Below are 22,953 nucleotides of genomic sequence, written 5' to 3'. Positions count from 1 at the left end.
CGCAAATATTCAACAATAAATGTGCCCTTATGACTTGTTGCCATAGGTTACAGTGCCTTTTGCTGTATTAAATGTCCCTAATTGTGTTTTGTCTAAAGCACACTGGTTGTTAATAGCAGCGTTTCCTGATTTAGAACATAGGGCCTAATTCAGAGACATACGCAAATGCAGTCACAGCTGCCAGCCTGTACTTAGCGCATGTGTGACATTATGCTAATGCTGTAGCCGCCTGGAAACGGACTGACACGCCGACAGGTGGTCATGCAAATATAAGCATCTGCAGATCCTTCAATAACTGACCACCTGAGCGACCTAACCCTATGTTCATGCAGAATGACCGCAGGAACTGAGACACTGGTGCCATGTTTTCTGTGTACCAGATTGCAGATGTAGGCAGAGACTGACACACCCTGAAAACGATCACGATACGCCCGCGTTTGGCCGCCACTTCCCATAACCGCCCCTGACTGACATTCACTTTGCGAATAAATCCTCACTGTGAGCACCATTGTAACGGTACCTTGGCGTGTGTACAGTGCGTCCAGTAGCGGATCTTGCCACGGGCAAGCAGGACTTTTGCCCGGGGCGCCGCCTTCCGGAGGGCGCAGGGCGCCCTCCAGAGGGCGCTGCACCAGGGCAAGATCCGCTGCTGCTGTGTGCACCCTTCGTGGACAGGACCTTTGCTGTGCGGTGCGCGATGACGTCATCGCGCACTGCACATCATTTCAGTCTGTACAGGGGGTGTAAATGACCACGCCCCCTGTACGAAGCTACGCCCCCTTATGCCGCCCGGGGCGCCAGAAGCCCCGGAACCGGCCCTGAGTGCGTCTGCAACACATGAGCAGTCGGCCAATAATTTTTCACCTGTGTAAATATATCGGCATTGCGTACATCTCTAAATCAGGACCATAGTTCTCTAAAACACTGTAGATCCACAGAATTTACCTATATTCCATAGATGGGAGCAATAGGTGCTGATTGCATATATTCCAATATGTTTTAGGTGCAGGGCCAGATTAAGGTTTGTGGGGGCCTCAGGGCAACAAGCTTGTGGGAGCCCATACCACTAAAAAATTGTCAATATGATATGCTGGGTATGTTCTCAACAGAATAATCTGGAAATAATCCCAGCACACACCTAATTCACATTACCCATGATACAGATAATCCTGTTCGCATACAGTATGCCACAATGTCCCACTCTGGTGATGTAGCTATGTGTGGGGGCCTCTAGTGTTTGGGGGCCCCTGGGTGACCTCCCCACTTGCCCAGTTGTTTATTTGGCACTGTTTAGGTGCATACCCAGTAAGAGAGGGGACAATGAAGACCATTGTGACGGCCAGATAATTGTTTAGCATACATCATTTTCTGTTGTTGTTTCTGCAGGATGTCTGAGCAGAAATCCTCTCCTGATGGGACTGATCTGAGAGCTCTTCTCAAATGGCATCGCACCGAAATTGCTGTAGCTGTCACCGACCTTTTCCCTCTGCTGCACAGCATGATAGACAGAGACCTTGTACCCGAAGACAGGTTCCAGGTAGGTGCACTGTTCTGCAAGGGTCACCTAGAAAATCATACAATATGTTGCATCTACAGTACAGTATTTCACACACTTTATTATCTGTATCTGATGCCATCTCTTGCGCACTGTGCCTTCCATTATCTGTATCTGATGCCATCTCTTGCGCACTGTGCCTTCCATTATCTGTATCTGATGCCATCTCTTGCGCACTGTGCCTTCCATTGTCTGTATCTGATGCCATCTCTTGCGCACTGTGCCTTCCATTATCTGTATCTGATGCCATCTCTTGCGCACTGTGCCTTCCATTATCTGTATCTGATGCCATCTCTTGCGCACTGTGCCTTCCATTATCTGTATCTGATGCCATCTCTTGCGCACTGTGCCTTCCATCATCTGTATCTGATGCCATCTCTTGCGCACTGTGCCTTCCATTATCTGTATCTGATGCCATCTCTTGCGCACTGTGCCTTCCATTATCTGTATCTGATGCCATCTCTTGCGCACTGTGCCTTCCATTATCTGTATCTGATGCCATCTCTTGCGCACTGTGCCTTCAATTATCTGTATCTGATGCCATCTCTTGCGCACTGTGCCTTCCATTATCTGTATCTGATGCCATCTCTTGCGCACTGTGCCTTCCATTATCTGTATCTGATGCCATCTCTTGCGCACTGTGCCTTCCATTATCTGATTTATTGCATTTTTTGAAAACATTTTGAGCTGATTGTGACATACCTCCCAACTGTCCCAATTTTCGCGGGACAGTCCAGTTTTTTTGGGACTGTCCCGCTGTCCCACCCGCGGGCCACAGTGTCCCGCGGTGGGGGGGCAGTTGGGAGTCTCCTGCACTCGCTGCTCTGCTTAGCCCTCGGTTTTCCGAGTCAGGCGGGAACAACCGAGCCTGCCTCGGACCCTTGTAAGCCACGTGGAAATCAGGGGGGGTCGGTTCTCGAAGAACCGAACCCGCTCATCTCCACTAGTAACAGGTGGGGCCTAGTGATGCACTTCTATTTTAATAGCAGCATTTAGGCCCCATCCTCTATTTAAATATGCGTGATTCACGGCACTTTGCTGCTAGTGGGTGGGGCCTAATGATGCGAGTGCTTCAGCTCCGCCCCCATCACAGCCCACCTGTTTGTCCCTCCTCGGTCTTCTTCCGGAGAGGACAATTTAAAAGTAGGTAAGTATGATACAATTTTAACTGGAATCAGCAGACATAAATTAACTTTACCAGCGGAAGCAGAGCCGGCCCTAACCAATATGATGCCTTAGCTAAGATTTTGACTAGTGCCCCCTAGCCCCGCTAGTTCTGCCTTTGACCCTGCACCCCTTTCCCAGCACCATCACCCCTCACCCATAGCAGTCCTGATTTTAGTGCTCCTACCTCTATATTTAAAATAGGAACAGTGCACACATTGGGCGCACAGCCCAAAAAGGAATGTGTTCTTGCTAGGAAGGGGTATGGAAACACAATAGTACCCAAAATTCAAATTATGCCACACAGTAGTGCAACTTTATTCACATTTTAGCATGCGATAGTGTCCCTTATTCACGTTACATCACACAGTAGTACCACTTTACTTTATATACGTTACTCCTCACACTAGTGCCCCTTATTCACGTTACATCACACTGAATTCACTACCACACAGTAGTTCCCTTTCTATATGTTATGCCACACAGTAGAGCACCTTATACACATAATGCCTTTACACACATATTACCACACAGTCCTTATAAACATAATGGGCGGGATGTACTAAGCAGAAAATGCAGTAAACCCCGTTTACCGCATTTTCCTGATGTACTATCCCCCGGCCGGCAGGTGAGCGCCACTGCAGGGTTCACCAGCTTTTGCTGGCGATACCCCATAGAAGCCTATGGGCTTCTCTCCACAGTGCAGTGTGAGGGATCCAATCGGATCCCTCCCAGTATGCCTTGCGGCCGCCCCCGTCGCCCTGCACATGCGCAGACTGACTCCCGGGGCCGAATCCCGGAAGTCAGGCTACCGCTGCACATCGCGGAGGACAGCTGTTATCGGAAGAGCTGTCCTCCGCAATGCTGATCACATATGTAAGTACATATGCGATCAGCATCATGGCGCAGGGCGGCGATAGGCGGCGATGTACATTAGTACATCCTGCCCAATGGGCCTTACACATTATAGCAACATTTATTGATGCCCTTATACACATAAGGGGCCTAATTCAGATCTGATCGCAGCAGCAAATTTGTTAGCAGTTGGGCAAAACCATGGCCCTCATTCCGAGTTGTTCGCTCGCAAGCTGCTTTTAGCAGCTTTACACACGCTAAGCCGCCGCCTACTGGGAGTGAATCTTAGCTTATCAAAATTGCGAACGAAAGATTCTCAAAATTGCGACCACACACCTCTTAGCAGTTTCTGAGTAGCTCCAGACTTACTCGGCATCTGCGATCAGTTCAGTGCTTGTCGTTCCTGGTTTGACGTCACAAACACACCCAGCGTTCGCCAAGACACTCCTCCGTTTCTTCAGCCACTCCCGCATTTTTCCCAGAAACGGTAGCGTTTTTTCGCACACACCCATAAAACGGCCTGTTTCCGCCCAGAAACACCCACTTCCTGTCAATCACATTACGATCACCAGAACGAAGAAAAAACCGTGAGTAAAATTCCTAACTGCATAGCAAATTTACTTGGCGCAGTCGCACTCGCGACTAATCGCTCCGTTGCGAAAAAAAAATAACGAGCGAACAACTCGGAATGACCCCCCATGTGCATTGCAGGAGGGGGCAGATATAACATGTGTAGAGAGAGTTAGATTTGGGTGGGGTGTGTTCAAACTGAAATCTAAATTGCAGTGTAAAAATAAAGCAGCCAGTATTTACCCTGCACAGAAACAAAATAACCCACCCAAATCTAACTCTCTCTGCACGTTATATCTGCCCCACCTACAGTGCAACATGGTTTTGCCCAACTGCTAACAAATTTGCTGCTGCGATCAACTCTGAATTACCCCTAATGTCCCTTACACATATGCCGCACATTATTAATGCCCTTATAGACATAATGACACACATAGTGCCCCTTATATGTGTGCCGCACATTATTAATGCATTTCTACACATGACACACATAACCGTAACCCTGTATTTGCATACAAAATGCTATGTTACAGTGATTTGCAGGACTACAATGTAACATAGCATTTCGTTTGCAGATACAGCCGCAGTCACTCACAGAATGTAGACATGCCGCATATCTTTTTAATCAGCATAAGCTGCTTGTGCCCCTCACTTTCCAAATGCCCTAAGCATTTGCCTAGTTTACCTATGCCTAGGGCTAACTCTATGCGGAAGCATGTACCACAGTGTTTAAATGAACAACAATATACATGGAAATAAACAGCGTATTTAGGGCCTTATTCAGATTGCATCGCTATTGTGATACGACCGCAATTTGCCTTATTAGTTGCCAATGCGCACATGCAGGTCTCGTCCTGCGCGTGCACGCGCGCCCAATGTGTTTGAATTGCATTGGCTGCGAACGCCACTGCCTGATTGAGAGGCAGAGGCGTTCATGGCCGGTGACGTTTGACGCTGTGATCGGGGGGCTGCCTGACGTCACACATAGTCGCTCCAAAGGAAAAATGCCGGCGGCACGCCTGCCGCATGGGGTAGTTTTTAGCAGAATCTGCAAACCAACCTGAATAGAGTCCTTAGGGCCTAATTCAGCATGGACTGCAATTTAGAGATTTTGTAATTTGGCCGATTATCGAAAGACCGCGCATGCACTGCATATGCAATGTGCATGCATCACAGCCACATTGTGATCACAGAGTGTTCACAATTTTAAAGCAATGCGATGGCACATTGATTTACAGGAAGTGAGCGTTTAGGGGAGGCAACATGGTGTTTTGTGGGAGTGGTGGCAAAAATGTAGGAGTGTTATTGCTATACATAAATAAATAATAATCTCTGCATCTGTGCATCCTCTCAGAAGAAGTAATTGTGTTATCTGGTTGTTGTCTAGTGATTAGCATTAATTAGTAGAAATGAGCAGTTACGATTCTGAGGAATCCGAGCTGCTCCGGACATTGGGATCCGAGTCCACCCAGAGCCGAGACTATGGTGTTCCTGCCAGACTCGGATTCCCATTCGAGGCCAAACGTAATCTTCCCAGCGTCAGATTCTCACAGGTTTTGGATTCTATATAAGGTGCCGCGGCCAGGACTCGGCGCCATTTCACTGAAACGCATGCTGGCGTTTGCTGCGTTATACTCTGCTGTAGTGGCTGTACTGTATAGTGGGCTGTGGCTGTGCTGAATAGTGACTGTGTTAGGGGGTACACTGCATGCTGATGCATGCTGCACTATACTCTGTTATACTGTACTGGCTGTTCTGTATCCAGACTCACAAGTGGCTGTGCAGTATGGTGAGTAACTGTGTATAGGTGGCATGCTGCTGTGTGCTGTGCTATACTGGCTATGCTGTGTCCAGACTCCAGAGTCTCACAAGTGGCTGTGCTGTATAGTGACTGTGTATAGGTGGCATGCTGCAGTGTGCTTATAAGCCCTGTGATCCACACGGTTGGAACCGAGCTGCTGATTTAAAAATAGAAAAATAATACATATATCACTTGTTTTTGTACTGGTTGGTTGGTGTGCTTATAAGCCCTGCGATTCACACAGTTGGAACCGAGTTGCAGGTTTGGTTGGTGCACTTATAAGGCCTGTGATCCTTGCAGTTGGAACAGGGCTGCAGGTTTAAAAGTAGAAATATATATATATATATATATATATATATATATATATATATATTTTGTACCGGTTGGTTGGTGCGCTTTACTCAAACGCATTTTTTTCACATGCATCTATAAGCCCTGTGATCCACACAGTGTGTGGCAGGCAATGTTTACTAGATGTGCTATAAACTGCCGTGTGTTTGAGCCACTGCTCTGTTACTTAGTAACCAGCTAGCTTGCTGCAGACTTTGGCCAATAGTCTTAAAAACAATGGCCCTCATTCCGAGTTGTTCGCTCGGTATTTTTCATCGCATCGCAGTGAAAATCCGCTTAGTACGCATGCGCAATGTTCGCACTGCGACTGCGCCAAGTAACTTTACTATGAAGAAAGTATTTTTACTCACGGCTTTTTCTTCGCTCCGGCGATCGTAATGTGATTGACACGAAATGGGTGTTACTGGGCGGAAACACGGCGTTTCAGGGGCGTGTGGCTGAAAACGCTACCGTTTCCGGAAAAAACGCAGGAGTGGCCGGAGAAACGGTGGGAGTGCCTGGGCGAACGCTGGGTGTGTTTGTGACGTCAACCAGGAACGACAAGCACTGAAATGATCGCACAGGCAGAGTAAGTCTGGAGCTACTCTGAAACTGCTAAGTAGTTAGTAATCGCATTATTGCGAATACATCGGTCGCAATTTTAAGAAGCTAAGATTCACTCCCAGTAGGCGGCGGCTTAGCGTGTGTAACTCTGCTAAATTCGACTTGCGACCGATCAACTCGGAATGAGGGCCAATATTGTGTGCTCTGAGGTGGTCAAAATTGACTGGAAATTACTGGAAATCAAAGTTATTAAAGTTAATAATACTCTAGGATCAAAAAAAGTCCCAAATTAGGTGATTTTAGTTTTTTTCGTCAATTTAAAAAAATAAAAATCCAAATCCAAAACCAGTCACAGCAGTTTGGCATCTGCAAATCCAAAAGTGGATGACAAATCAGAGCCAAATCCAAATCCAGCAAAAATGGTCCGGCGTACATCTCTATTAATTATACATACTTCTGTGTGATTAGCAGATGTTGTGGTGTCCCTATATAACAGGGACAGTGCCAGTATTTATAGATTTGTCCACAGAAATGTACAATTTATTTAGTACTGATAAACTGCTGAGTACAGCTCTGGTAATTCAATATAATAAAAGTAGTTCTCACTTTTCTTATGCTTAGGGCCAGGGGCATAGGCAGATCTTTATGATTCCCCCCCAGTAATATTTTGAAGGGGCGCCTATACCAATGCTTCTAGAGAGACACCTCTCTGCAGCAGTTTATTTTCTGAACCATAGTAGTGCCTTAGTTAATGTAATGCCCCATAGTAGTGTCCAGGGGTGTTTCAATAGAGGAGGGGGCTCGTGTGCACCACCGGGTGGGCCCCCTCCTTTGCCCTCCTTTGCCTGGTGCAGCAGTCTCCGGCATTTGTGTGGCCATGGAGTGGCCACGTGCACCACGCAGGGAGCTGCCAGTGTGGGGACCAATGGGTAAGGGCGCAGGGAGAGAGAGGACTGACTGTTACTGCAGCTGCCTCTCTCCTCAGTGCAGCACACAGTAGCAGTCCACAGTGTGCTGGGCTGGGGATATAGGGTGCTGCAGAAGCAGTCAATCCTCTCTCTCCCACCCCAAGTGCTGCTGCCTAGATCGGGGAAGGGGAGGGGGCCGGGCCCAGGCTTGAGTAAAGAGTAACCCCTCCTCCTTTCGGTTCCACTGGCTAAGTTATCTCCTCTTTCTGCATTTGGTAGTGGAATTTGGTGTTTGTTGTTTTCCGAGGTCTAATTATATGGAGAGAGTATTGACTGTATAGGAGAGGAAAGAGTTAAACATCTGGGGAGGGGTGGACCTAGCTGTGAGGAAAGTACAGCCTTCTTTAGGGGGAGGGTTTGCTATATATAGGGAAGGTGAGGCCATCTTAAGTCTCTTGGTGATTTGCTTTAGGTGAGTGCTGCAGTGCAAGCAAATTTTGTTTTCTTGGGAGACTCTTGCTGTGCGAATAGTGCATAAAGTGACCCTCACTTTGGTGATTCTCCTCTTCAGAGTAACCCCTTACTATTGTAATACTCCCTCTCCCCTCCTGGTATTGTTTGTCTGCTGACATGTCTGGTCGCCCCCAGCGCGTGCTAAGGGCCCCGGCTCGGTACCGTGGGTCGGACGGCCGAGCGGGCCCGGAGGCGGCAGTGGGCGGCATGAGGGACGGGGCTCCGTCCCCTAGAGCCTCCCCAAACGCGGCCGCAGGCAGCGCGGACGGGGCCCGGGCGGGCTCGCCGCCGGGTGCCGGGTTGGGCACTCCGGCCGGACGAGGGCGGCGTGGGGGACCGGGGGTCCCTTCGGGCCGCTCGAGGACCGGCGGGCGGCGGCCGTCCCCTCCGGGAGCCGCCGAGCCCGCGATCATGTCGGGCGCCCGCGGGCGCGCGCGGGCGCGCCGCGGCGGGCGCCCGGGAGTGGCAGACACTAGCTCTCCTTCCTCGCCACGGCCGAATGTTCGTGCCGGGCGGGGGGAGAGGACGGGTGAGGGAGCTGGCGGTCGCCGCGCGGGGCCTATGCAGGAACCTCGCGCGGCGGCCGAAGAGGAGGAACAGTGCGGGAGGCCGTTGGCGGGAGGACGTGGGACGCGCGCTCGAGGTGCGCGCACGCCCACGCTCGCTCCGGACGCCGCTGGCCGCACACGTGCGCGCGCAGCGGCGCCACCTTCACACAGGCCACCCGCTTCTTCTCCCCGGATGCCGGAATCCGGCAGGGGGAGTGAACGCATTAGGGGGGTGCAGCATATGCCTCGGGTAGGCAGCGCTGGGCGCATGGAGAGAGCAATAGGAGAAGGGGGCACAGCAGGAGCTACAAGGGGTGGCCGGGAGCAGCATGCGGGTGCGCACTCCGTGGGTCAGGTGACACGCGGGGGAGCACGCGCGGGGGGGCAGCAGGTCCCTGTGACTACCGCGGGACGCAGCGGGTCCCGCGGCAGGAGAGGAGACAGGGAATGGGTCAGCGGCCGCAGGGCCGCGGCACGGGCCGCTGCGCACGACAGCGGGTCCTCCCCAGGACCAGGGGATTCTTCTGCTTCCCTGGAGAGGGAAGGCGAAGGATCGGAATTTGAGAGCAGTTGGGCCGGCCGGGGGGCACTTGCCTTCGGGTTAGAGCATCAGGGGCAGGGTCCCCGGGGCGCATCGGGCGGTCGGTGGGCGCGGGCTCGCGCCCAACCTAGGACCGGTCGTCCTTCGGGCGGCGCTTCCGGGGGTCGCGCCGCACGGGATCCTCCTGGGGCCATAGCGTCGGCGCTGGCCACGGTGGTGGAGGCTCTGGGGCCGTTAGCTGCAGTGGCCTCCCCTAGGGCGATGGCGGATTTCGGCCAGTCTGCGGGACGCAGGGGGACTGGCAACCGAAGGGCTTCAGCGGCGCAGCGAGTAGCACGAGCCTGCCGAGAGCTAGGGGCCGCCGCGGCGGAGCTGGAGCTAGGGTCAGACCGGGAGCAGCAGGGGCGCACGGTCACTGCGCATTCCACACGGGGTGCCCGGCTTGCGCCGCAAGCGCGGGCCGGGCCCTCTTCTGTTTTGTCTTCCACAGAGGGCCGAGGTGTAAGGGATTTGGCAGATTTCGTGGTGGACGATGATTGGACTGAAGAAAACGAAGAATCCGGGTCGGAGAGGTCGATGGCATCCGGTGAGTTGATACAGTCTATATCAATTTCCACCGCGAGCTCGAGTTCGCGTAGCTCTTCGTCCTCCTCCTCCTCCTCTTCTTTGGCGTCGCAAGCGTCCGACGCTGATAGTACTGCTAGGGCAAGGAAGGAGGCCGAAAAATTGGCCAAAAGGGCAGCAAAACAGCAGAAGAGGCGCAAGCGAGTTAGTGAGGAGGAGCGTAGGGCAAAGAAGCGGCGCGATCTGCCGGGGGTAGTACGCTGCGAGTACACCGCAGTTATGCGGGGGCTGCGAGACAGCTGCCGCAAGAAGATACGTAGGGGTGACTTTGTGGACTTATTCGGCTTGACTAAGGCCATGAAGAAGGATTACAAAACGGCGGCCGCTACGAAGGGCATGGGGGCAGAAGCCTTCCGGTCTTTTGATAACTGGCTGGCCGGTTTCTGGGTGTTTGCGGCTTGCTATTTGGAGGACAGGCCGGAAGAGCACATGAATATCATCCGGTACCTTCATCTCGTGCACGACATGCAGCGCACATCCTCGGGCTCGGAATGGCGGCGATATGACCAAGAGTTTCGGGAGAAGCAGGACGGGCTACGGGTCATGGATTTTGGGTTCAAGGACGTGGAGGTCTGGCTCAAAGTGACCCGGGCATCCCAGCGGGAGGAGGAAACCCAGAAACAGGGAGCAGGTGGGCGTCGCGGGGGGTCATCAGCGCAGGGAACGGGTGCGGACGGGGGATTTGCCAAGTCGGGCGGATTGGCCGTTCGCATGGGCGGGCGGTCTGCCCCTCGAGGGAAATGCTTCGCTTTTAACAGCGGAACATGTTCATTTGGCAAACAGTGTCGTTTTCGTCACTCTTGCCAGCAGTGTGGTGGAACCCACCCAGCCTCCTCTTGTTTCAAAGGGGGACGACAGGGAAATCGGGGGAAACAACCGTACCCTAAGCAGGCCGCGAGCGGGACCGCTCAGCAGAGCACCAACGCCAGTTAAGTTGGAAACGATGGGTAAATGGTTGGGTCTGTATCCTAATAAAAGGGATGCAAAATTTTTGTTAGACGGTTTTAAGTTCGGTTTTCGCTTGCCTGTTGCAAGCGAAGTGTCCGTGCGCGCGCACAGGAACCTTCAGTCTGCCCGAGCCTTGCCGACGGTGTTACGGGAGAAAGTGGATAAGGAGGTCAGGTTGGGCAGGATGGAGGGGCCGTTTAAGTCACCACCGGTGGATGACTTGGTCATCTTCCCGGTCGGGGTGGTACCAAAGAAGACTCCAGGCGCTTTTCGGCTCATTCAGCATCTTTCTTACCCGCCAGGGGCATCGGTCAACGACGCAATACCACCGGCTTATTGCTCGGTGGTGTATCAGTCATTTGACGAGGCGCTGGAGATGGTCCGCGGCTACGGGAGCGGGGCCCTCATGGCTAAGATTGATGTTGAGTCAGCTTTTAGATTACTGCCATTGCATCCGGACTCATTCCGTTTTATGGGTTTCCGGATTGGGGCGGAGTATTTCATCGACAAATGTCTGCCGATGGGATGTTCCGTTTCATGCTCGTTTTTCGAGCGCTTTAGCACTTTTCTTCATTGGTGCGTGGAGTCAGCGTCAGGCGGTCACGGGGTTGCACATTACCTCGATGATTTCCTGTGTGCGGGTCCGGCTAATGACACAAGGTGCGGCGACTTGCTGTTTAGCACGCGGGCTCTTTTTTACCACTTCGGTGTCCCGGTAGCCAGGGACAAAACGGAGGGTCCGGACTCCTGCCTATCATTTTTGGGGATTGAAATCGACACCGTGGCGGGAGAGTGTCGCCTGCCCCAGGACAAAGTGTTAAAGCTCCGCGAAACTATTTGCCGTTTCAACGGCTCGCGTAAAGTCACGCTGCGGCAGGCGCAGTCCTTGCTGGGCATGCTGAACTTTGCTTGTCGGGTAATACCGATGGGCAGGGTTTTCTGCCGGAAGCTCGAAAGGGCAACGGCGGGGTGTGCCAGGCCGCATCATTTCGTTCGATTGTCCTCTGAATTAAAAAGGGATTTGGCCGTCTGGGCTTCGTTCCTGGAGGATTTCAACGGGGTGAGCATATGGCAAGCGCCAGCCGTTGACAGCGAGAGTTTGCAGCTTTTTACCGATGCTGCAGGTGCCTCCGGATTCGGTTGTTTTTTGGAGGGATCGTGGTGTGCGGCAGCTTGGCCGGGAAACTGGCATAGCGAGGGTCTTACAAGAGATCTGGTGCTGCTGGAGCTTTTTCCCATTATGGTAGCTTTGGAAGTTTGGGGCGATCGGTTGGCTAACCGCAGCATAGTGTTCAGGTGCGATAATCTGGGCGTGGTGCATGCGATTAATAACCAGAGGGCGAAATCGCTAGTGGTGCTGCGGGTGCTCGGACAATTGCTTTTGACATGCTTGCGTAGGAACCTATGGTTCCGGGCGCAACACGTGCCCGGTTTGGAAAACGGAATCGCAGACGCGTTGTCGCGTGGACAGTGGGAGAGATTTTGGGATTTGGCACCTGAGGCCGAAGAGCAAGGTTTTCACTGTCCTGGTTATGTTTGGCAGGTGATCGGGCCGGACTGGAGGGTCTAGCGTTGCGGTCAATCGCGCCGGCCACGCTCAAGGCTTACGGACAAGCTTGGAGTGAATGGGAGGAGTTTGTCCAGGGGCGTCAGCATCAAGGTAAGAGCAGGCATCGGCTGATGCTTTCTTTTATGTGGCAGCTTTACGTCTCCGGTAGGTCACGAGCAGTGGTATCGCGGTATTTGGCAGGCATCTCATTTTTCTGCAAGCTGCGAGGCGTCCCTGACGTAACGAAAAGCGAGGTTCTGCGGAAGGCAATGAAAGGGTGGGCGCGAGTTGCGCCGTCGCCACCGGATAGGAGGCGGCCCATCGATGCGGCTTTGTTGCCGGCCGTCATCGAGGCGGTAGGGCGAGTCGCGTCGTCCAGGTTTGAGACGCTTTTGTTCAGTTTGGTGTTCTCAATGGCTTACCACGGGGCCTTTCGAGTTTCTGAGTTGGTAGCGCCTTCCAAGAGAGCAGATTCACGCATGCTGGTCGGAGACGTGGTAGTGGGTGAGAGGTCCTTGCTGTGCAGGTTGCGACGCTCCAAGACGGATCAAGTGGGGAGAGGGCGCTGGGTTACAATGGTTCCAGCGCTAGAAGAGAGCGTTTGCCCAGTGGGTCTGGCAAGGCAATATGTGGTGGTGCGACCCGTTAAGGAGGGGTCTTGGCTGTTGCATTATGATGGGCTGCCAGTCACGAAATACCAGTTTCGTTGGATGCTGAGTCGTTGTTTGTCGGGCTTGGGCCTCCCACCCACTGCTTTCGGTACCCATTCCTTTCGCATAGGCGCAGCGACGTCGGCTGCTGCGGCGGGTTGCTCCAGAACTGAAATCCAGGCGGTGTGGCGATGGAAGTCGTCAAGTTACAGACGATATATTCGCCCCGTCACATGAGAGGTCGGTTGGCGCTTGGTGCTTTGTTTGAATTGCAATGTATTATGTTGTTCCAGTTCTGTGATTTTATGGTGTTGTGCGTTGGTTGGTGTTCCCCCCTTTTTTTATCCTACTCAGGGATTAGCTACTCGCCGTTGCTGGCATGAGTCGGCAGCGGGGGTCTGGAGTTATTTGCGATTTTTTGCCTGACTTGACGGACTGAATTCTAATCTATAATTCGGATAATTTGGTCTAATCAGAGTCCCTCAGCAGGTCTTTACGTTTCACCTCCAGCTGAGTTACTACATGTGTTTCCCATTTTTATACCCCCCCCTCCCCTCCCCCCCCCCTTTTTTATTTCATTTGTTTTATTTGATTTTCCCCTTTGTGTCTTTAATTGCGTTTTAAATTGGCAACGAAGCATGGTGCAGTCGGCTAGGCCGTGACTGCTACAATAGCGAGATCTAAAGTTTTCTTTTTTGGCAGATCCTTCAGTATAAACAATTAATAAGCCTCTTAGTAATCAATTCTACCCCTCTTTTTCCCTTCAGGATGGTTCGAAGACTATTTGACCATTTGGGTGGTGGGCCACTCTTACATTTACTGGGCGGCCAGGTTTGTGGCCTCGGAAGGGTCTCAGGCATTGCTTGGAGTACAGGGTGTCAGATGGCTTGGCTGGCGAGGAATGATGTGGGGTGAGCTGAGGAGTAGGTTAGTGAGTCAGGCCAGCAAGCATGGAGTCCCTAGGGTTTTGGTTGTCCATCTGGGTGGCAACGACCTGGGGAAGAGGACATCCTTGGATCTGCGGTGGGCCATGATACAGGATCTGGCAAGATCCTGTATCATGGCCCACCGCAGATCCAAGGATGTCCTTAGTCACTGTGGGGGTTGAGTTGTCACCTATTACCGGTTTATGGTAAGTTTTAGTAAATTTATAGGGTTAGTTATTTAAGGTTAATTCAGATTAATTGAGCCGTTCTTTTGGGCCGCCACCATATGCCAGCTGGAGCGGCATATTAAATTTATTTATTTATTACAGGTTTCCTAATGGATAGGGACAAATAAATAGCTAGCAATTTTCTGCCAAAATTCAAGTCTCAGTGTCGTTATTTCTGGTTCTAGGTTATGAATGCTTTACTTTCAAAGAAAGGGGTCCACCAAATATCACTAAGATGTTTAGGAGAGAGTATTGACTGTATAGGAGAGGAAAGAGTTAAACATCTGGGGAGGGGTGGACCTAGCTGTGAGGAAAGTACAGCCTTCTTTAAGGGGAGGGTTTGCTATATATAGGGAAGGTGAGGCCATCTTAAGTCTCTTGGTGATTTGCTTTCCCACCCTCCCGCCCTGGTAGTAAGAATTTTTGGCACGTGGTGCTTTGGCGTTAAGTTGTTGGCTGTTTTCGTTGGCTATTTATTGGCGGAAAAGAACGGCAGTTTTGTATTGTAGGGAAAAATGTAGTGTTTTTACAGTTTGTTGTGGTTTAGGTGCACTCACCTCCATCGACTTATGGCCGCTTGACCACCCGTCCGGGAAGGCAGCGGCAGGGCACCCAGGAGCGGTGGGTAGTCACTGTGGGGGTTGAGTTGTCACCTATTACCGGTTTATGGTAAGTTTTAGTAAATTTATAGGGTTAGTTATTTAAGGTTAATTCAGATTAATTGAGCCGTTCTTTTGGGCCGCCACCATATGCCAGCTGGAGCGGCATATTAAATTTATTTCTTTATTACAGGTTTCCTAATGGATAGGGACAAATAAATAGCTAGCAATTTTCTGCCAAAATTCAAGTCTCAGTGTCGTTATTTCTGGTTCTAGGTTATGAATGCTTTACTTTCAAAGAAAGGGGTCCACCAAATATCACTAAGATGTTTATCAAATGTATAAATACATTGCAGAGTTGCAAAGCAAAAACGTACTAGGAGACATTAGAACTCAAAGTTCGCACCTGTGTAACAATACCTGTGCTGCCGCAAATTCAGTTATGTCACAACTTTGCCCATGTTTACTAATTATGTACCCTTTGCCATTACCTCAAGCTTCTGACTAGAAATAATACCTATCATTTGTCCCATAGGAGACACAGCGTGCCGGGGAAGGAATTGGAGCTCAGAAAGCCTCCCACGCTCTTCTTACCTGGCTTCTCAGTTGTGACATTCACTGTGTCCGTGGCTTTTGGTCCCTCTTATCCACAGACTATATTTTAAAGAGCTACCCTCGGCTATCAGGAATTCACAAAGCTCTTCAGATTGGTAAATATACCCAGAATTCATTAGGTAGAGAATTATAAAACTTTTCCCAGAATAAAACAATTCCTATATTTTCTTTGAACTATAAGGGGCAGAGTTATTAACGTTTTGCCATATAGTCCTGAAATGTAACATTCCTTATAGACATGTATTGTGGCAATAAAAAATATTTCATCAGAGGAACATACAAATCTTGAACATTGGGAATTTAAAGTGGCTCTGAAAAAATTTCCGAAAGTGGTCCTACTGTATAAGTGGCGTAAGTTCATACCAGACGCCCGGAGGCAAAATAAATGATGATGCCCCCTCGCTTACTTTCACCACCAACACCCCAGCAGCCAAGGCCAAATTAAGGGTCACATGGGCCTGGAGCAGAAAATGATTAAGGGTCTATTGTGAGGTGCAGAGGTGCCATAGCCAGTGCTGTGTAATAAATTATTAGAAAAAGGTATTGGTCCGGCTGTAGCTCTAGTAGTTTTTTTAAAGGCTACTGGTTACCCATACTAACACGAGGCTTAATTCAGACCTGATCGCTCCTCTGTGTTTTTGCAGCGGTCTGCGATCAGATAGCCACTGCCCGTAGTGTGAAAACCCGCCCCATGCAAGTGTGTGAATGCATGCGTACGCAATGCGAAAACTTCGCCAGACAGCGGACATCTGAAAATTTGTTCGCAACTCACTCACCATCGAATGATTTTTCCAGTCTGTGCATAGCCCAGGACTTACTCCTACAGTGCGATACAAACAGGATGATCAGGGCCGGAGTGGACATCACACACCCTCCCTGAAAACGCTTGGGAATGCCTGCGTTTTTCTTGACACTCCCAGAAAACGGCCAGTTACCACCCACAAACGCCCGCTTCCTGTCAATCAGCATGTGTTTGCCTAGTGATTAAAAAGGAAGCAGGATTTTTTTTTAGTTGTTTGGCGTTGCGTCTCCGCATTATGATCCGTACGCATGCGCAGTAATTTGATAATCAGCCGCTGCACAACAGCGATCAGGTCTGAATTAGCCCCATTTTCTCCATTGTTGTTAAGGGCAACTCTACTTAAACCTGTGCGCCAGTTTTGATAAATATGATAAATATCCCCTAATAATGTTTTGCACGGTGTGGATTTAATAGTGGACAGTACTATACAGTGGGTGTAGGGGGTGTAGTATGGTATGCCGGCGGCCGGCTCCCGGCGACCAGCATACCTGCGCCGGGAGCCCGACCGCCGGCATACTGACAGCGTGGCGAGTGCAAATGAGCCCCTTGCGGGCACGCTGCGCTCGCCACGCTGTGGGCACGGTGGCGCGCTACGCTATTTATTCTCCCTCCAGGGGGGTCGTGGACCCCCACGAGAGAGAATATCTGTCGGTATGCCGGGTGTCGGGATTCCGGCGCCGGTATACTGTGCGCCGGGATCCCGACATTCGGCAACCTGAAGACCACCCGGTGTGGGTTCACAAGCTGGATCCATATTAAATACAGCCGCATATGCAGATGCACAGCCACACATATGTAAAGTCTCACATACCCACAGCCATATGCACACACACAGCCAGTAGCGTCGAGAGAGGGGGGAGAGGGTACAAATTACCTGGGCCCAGGTCTGATAGAGGTCCATGCCTCCTTTGATTAGACCATGCCCCCCTTAAAAGTACCCGGGCTCAGTCAGGCTCTCTACTGCCCTGGCTGGGAGGCATGCCATGCTCCTATGATGTGCTAGACACGCTCCCAAAGAGGAATGGCCATGCCCTCAGCATGTTGTGGTCACACACCCTCCAGTGGGGCCAGGGGGCTCCAGGAAGTTGTTGTACCGGGCCCAGGATTTCTCTTGGCAGCCCTGCACACAGCCACATATACAAATCCGCACATACGCAGTCACATATATACACACAGCCATATATACAGAGCCACACATGTGCGCGCACACACACAGCCACATATATACATAGCCATATGAACACACACATGCTAAGAAACTTTTATGTTCTTTTGTTGCCTACCTGTCCTGAGCTGGATGTGTTTCCTCCAGTCTGCACGCCCCGTCAATGCCCTCTGCCAGAAAGATCACATACTGTATGCTCCCCGCACACTGCTCATCACGGGCAGGAGACAGGCGGGAGATGGACAGCGGAGGTGGGTAGAGATGAGAGGTGTTCAGGTGGGTGTCGGGAAGCGGGACTGTGAGGAGGCGGAAGCACCGATTGTCACCTCTGGCAAAACTCCGCCTACACCACCACTGGGTTCACATGGAATGCTGCTTCTGAGTGGCGCTCTGCACTGGTAGTGACTTGCATACTGAGACAATGGAGAAGGTCAGGTTGCCTCCTCAAAACTGGTGCCCGGCGGCGACCGACTCCATGGTCTCCGGTCAGGGCCGTAACTACGTGTGTGCCAAGTGGGCTTGGCACACAGCGCAGTTGCCCTGAGGGCGCACGGCCAGCGGCATGTAATGAGTCAAATTGACTCATTACATGCCGCCTCTAAGTCAGCGCCGTGCGCCGCGCTGTGGAGGGAGAAGTCTGCAGCCGCACCGGGCAGCGGAGAAGGAGGAGGAGGGAGGGGGAGCAGGGAGCCGCAGCAGCGCTATTTCATTGGTAGTAAGCGCCGCTGCAGCATCCCCCTCTCCTTCTGTATTGGCTGCCCGGCGCTGCTGTGGATGCTGGGATGCGGTTCCTCCATCCCAGCATCCACAGCAGTGCCGGGCAGCCAATACGGAAGGAGAGGGGGATGCTGCAGCGGCGCTTACTACCAATGACATAGTGCTGCTGCGGCTCCCTGCTCCCCCTCCCTCCTCCTCCTTCTCACCTGCCTGCACCGAGGGACCTGAACGAGGAGCCTGACTGCCAGCGGGGAGATGGTAAGTATTTCTCTCTTTCTCTCTCTCTCTCTCAGGGGGACACCGTCTGCCGCAATGTGTAAAAAGGGGGCCTGGCTGCCGCAATGTGTAAAAAGGGGGCCTAGCTGCCGCAATGTGTAAAAAGGGGGCCTGGCTGCTGCAATGTGTAAAAAGGGGGCCTGGCTGCCGCAATGTGTAAAAAGGGGGCCTGGCTGCCGCAATGTGTAAAAAGGGGGCCTGGCTGCCGCAATGTGTAAAAAGGGGGACTGGCTGCCGCAATGTGTAAAAAGGGGGCCTGGCTGCCGCAATGTGTAAAAAGGGGGCCTAGCTGCCGCAATGTGTAAAAAGGGGGCCTGGCTGCCGCAATGTGTAAAAAGGGGGACTGGCTGCCGTAATGTGTAAAAAGGGGGACTGGCTGCCGCAATGTGTATAAAGGGGGACACCGTCTGCCGTAATGTGTAAAAACGGGGACGCTGTCTGCTGTAATGTGTAAAAAAGGGGACGCTGTCTGCCGCAATGTGTAAAAAGGGGGACTGGCTGCCGCAATGTGTTAAAAGGGAGACTGTCTGCTGTAATGTGTAAAAAGGGGGACGCTGTCTGCTGTAATGTATAAAAGGGGCTCTACCTGGTGTAGTGGCGCTACTGTGCAGCGTAATTTGAATAATGTAGACTACTGTGCACCGTAGTATGAATTGCTATTATTTTGTGGCCACGCCCCTTCCCCGTGAAGCCACGCCCCTATACATTTTTCACGCGCCTACGGCGCTCTGCCCATGTCCACGAACTACGCCCCTTCTTTTTGTCACACTAGGGGCATGCCCAGCACTCTGTGAGCTCCTGGGAATGCCCCACTCCCTCTCTCCAGTGAAGAGACGCAGGCTGCTAAGCAGAGCAGCTGGTGAGAGGGAACCTCCCAGCCATCCCCACAGGTGGGAGTGTCCCATCAAAATCGGGTTAGTTGGGGGGCGTGGCTTGACTGGCATCAGTGGAGGCTGTAGATGTGATCAGCTCCTGCCTCCTACCTCAATAAAGTGGGGCTATACCCTCCTTTTGTGCACCCCCCTGCTGCATTATCGTCTCCCCGCCCTGCTCTGGAAAGTCATCGCCACGGAGTCGGGGGAGTCCTACACTGCTCCCTGCGGGTTGCGGCCTACCTTCTGCTCCGGAGCCGGGACCTCGATTACAGGCAGAGGCCGGCGGAGACGCCCGATTGCCGGTGCTTGCATTGCCTGCTCTGTGGATTTCCCTGCTCGCTGGGCCTCTGCTCCCCGTCCCCTGATCCCTCACTCACTCGGCGCCACAATCCCGCGGCCGGCCGGACGCTGTCGGACTCACTGGCGGTGACGGCCGGGGAGCTCCTTACAGACGGCGGGTGTCGGCCATCTTACCGCTGACCTTGCGATCACCCTGCAGCGCGGCCGGGCAGTACTGAGGTGCCACGGTCACTGGTGGGACTGTGGCCGGCACCTCCCGCCCCCTGCAGCATCAGATATCATTGGGCACTGGGCAGTGGCGGGTCGGCCGGGCGGTAAGTGCAGCCCCCATATACACAGTTCCCCCTCCTTCATCTTTAGCCCTGTCTGCAGGCCTGGCTGCTTATCCATTGGGAGTTGATCTCCCTTCCGCTACCTCACACACGCTCTGATTCCCCGGGGGTTTGCTACAGTGTTCCTGATGTACAGCACTGTCATTTGTGATCATGCTCCATACACCAGCTGCTTCTCATGTCTGATGCTTTGGTGACCTCCGGTGGCAGCTTATAATTATTACACCCTTCCTTGCAAATTTACTTCTATGCTGATGCCCGGCTAGCCATTCCTATTCTGGGGGAAATGTGCAGACACTGGCCCTGACGGGATGCTGTTCTAATCACATAGCAACTACTGTCGTTCCATTGGTGATACCAGAGTGCCTCATGGTGAGAGGTAAGAGAGGCTCACAAGGAAGAGGCAGTAAATCGCGAAAGGTGACCTCTACACACGTTATGAACACCCCACCCTCAGCCGACATGAGACAATATCTCCTTCCCCAGGGTTCCGCCCCCATGGATGATACTTCTACGCCCCCTACCCCACGCCTTTCGCCTGTCTCAGATTCTCCCTCTCCAGCTGGGGCCCACGCAACAGATCTGCACACGATCTCTGAGCCAGGCAGCCTATCACAGATTTTTAACCTTCTTCATGCCCTGCCGACGAAACAAGACTTTGACCACCTGGAAGGCAGACTCAGAGAAACAGTCCATACGAAGATTGCCGCCGTTCAGTCTGAGATATCTCACATTGGATCCCGACTGACTTCATTGGAAGGCTTTTCTTCTTCCACAACACCCTCAGAGCAGCGGTCATCAGACAGGCGACTAGTCTCCAACAGCTTCAAGAGCACCTAGATCATTTGGATAATCGCGTAAGGAGAAATAATTTGAGGGTTCGGGGGGTCTCAGAGGATATCCCACCCCAGGGACTTATTGACTTTCTCACAAAGATCTTTAACGAGCTTCTAGGCAGGTACCCTGCTTCCATAATCGAATTTGACAGGGCTCATCGGGCTTTGAGACCTAGAAGGACGCCAACAGACCGTCCTCGTGACATAATTTGTCGCCTGCATTATTACACAGAAAAAGAGGATATCCTCCGCACAGTTCGTCACATGGATGTGATAGAGATTGATGTTCATAAGATGCAGATCTCTCAAGATTTATCGTGGTCAACCCTTCAAAAGCGCAGGGCCCTACAACCGCTTACTGCGGAGCTCCGAAAGTTGGGAATTAAGAACAGATGGGGCTTTCCTTTCAGCCTGCAGGTCTCGCATAATGGACTGCTGCACTCATTTAAAGACTCGACTGTTTTGTCTCCCTTTTGTCAATATCGGGATGCCCTTGGTCACCCTTCCGGACTGGCAGGAGCCCCTGACTCGCTCTATCCCACCGGAACTCTCTCACCCCGATAACGACTGGCATCTTGTCCACCACAACCTGAGACCCCCTAGAGATCAGCGAACACCTTCACAGGCGGCGAAGAAGTGAAGGTCCCTTGGTGGTTTGCGAACTTTGCTTGATCCTTTTTGAGAGTTTTTGTTATGTTTAAATGTTTATTATTGGGTCGAGGAGGTTCCTTGCTGCGATGTGCCCCTCCCCTTTAGGGGGGATACCCACAGCAACGAACCCGTTATCGGCCTGTTAGGCATTCACCCGAGCCTTCAGAAGTTGGTGGATATTGTCACTAGCTATATGTTTTGTAGTTGCCTTACTGCTATGTGGTTGAACTGTTATTCTAGTTTCTGACTGTTATTTTGGTTTTGTTATTAGGGCTGGGGTCGACACTGATCCCCAGTTACCCCCGCACTGCCCTAGTATTCTTGGTCTCCGGCGTGATACTCACGTCCGAACTCCCGAGTGGCGGTAGTTTGTTCTATTTCTACTTTCATAAGTAGTATTACATAATTCTGATTAAGTTAGTTTTTTTAATTGCTTTCTGGTTCTGCATTTTTCTTCTGTCTATCCTTTTATCCCCCCTTTTTGTGTGGTCTTCTGCTCCAGGGGAGTTGCAGCCCTCCTCACTGGTTCCCTTACTGCTCCCTATACTATAGACAATGGCGGTTGATTCTACAGCAACGACCATAAAATTTATTCCCCCAATGTGAAGGGCTTAAATATCCCAGAGAAACGCTCCAGAGTGCTCAGAGACCTTTTTGCCTTCAGGGCTGATGTTGCGTTTCTCCAGGAGATGCACTTCAAAACTGGGGCTGCTCCAACTCTTAAGGACCGCAATTACCAACACTATTTTTATAACAATAGCAAGAGTAAATCCCTGGGAGTCGCTATCCTGCTATCCAAAAGACTACCATTTCAAGACATAACATCCATTACCCTAGAGGAGGGCAGAACACTCCTGGTTAAATGTAAATTGTTCGATCAGATATATACCTTTATAAACATATATGCCCCCAACCAATCACAACCTAGCTTCCTGGTGACAGTTCTGAATCGTATTGCTTTGCTAGTCAGGGTGTCCGGATAGTAGGCGGGGACCTCTACTGGTCTCTCCAGTCGGATGTGGTTATCTCTGGGTCACCTGCTAGACCCTCACTTGCTCCTCATCGTAGAGTGCACCGCTCTCTTCATGAACACCAGCTGGTTGACATGTGGAGGCTCCAACACACAGGGGACAAGGACTATACATTCTATTCTAGGCCACACGACACCTACTCCAGACTGGATTATTTCTTTCTGCCCCATAGATTTCTACACTTAATCCGGGACACCGATATTGGGTCGATTACCTGGTCTGATCATGCTCCCGTCTCCTTGACTCTGGTGACGTCCTGCCCACATTTTAAACAGTGTACTTGGAGGTTGAACGAACAAATCTTAATGGATCCGCGGTTTCAGCCTCGGTTGCTTGAGACTATTGAGGAATATGTTGTAACTAATGAGAAGCCGAACGTCTCCAGAGCCACGGTGTGGGAAGCGCACAAGTGCGTCCTGCACGGGAAATTTATCCAGCTGGGCTCATTGGTGAAAAAAGAAAAACTGGGGAAAAAAATAGC

At 51.6% G+C, this 22,953-nt stretch overlaps 1 protein-coding gene across 1 annotated transcript in view; it reads left to right on the top strand.

Annotated features, from left to right (window-relative positions):
* The first annotated feature begins 1,387 nt into the window (after positions 1-1,387).
* The window catches only part of LOC134909180 (autoimmune regulator-like), a 154,910-nt gene continuing 133,344 nt past the window's right edge, over positions 1,388-22,953 (top strand). The window contains exons 1-2 of the mRNA XM_063915752.1: positions 1,388-1,537; positions 15,408-15,582. Coding sequence (XP_063771822.1) covers positions 1,388-1,537; positions 15,408-15,582 — 325 coding nt within the window. The remainder of the gene's footprint in view (positions 1,538-15,407; positions 15,583-22,953) is intronic.

The sequence above is a fragment of the Pseudophryne corroboree genome, chromosome 4 (genome assembly GCF_028390025.1).
Source record: "Pseudophryne corroboree isolate aPseCor3 chromosome 4, aPseCor3.hap2, whole genome shotgun sequence".
NCBI lineage: Eukaryota > Metazoa > Chordata > Amphibia > Anura > Myobatrachidae > Pseudophryne > Pseudophryne corroboree.
The sequence above is the reverse complement of the archived record's forward strand: the minus strand, read 5'-3'. Positions and strand labels throughout refer to the sequence as shown.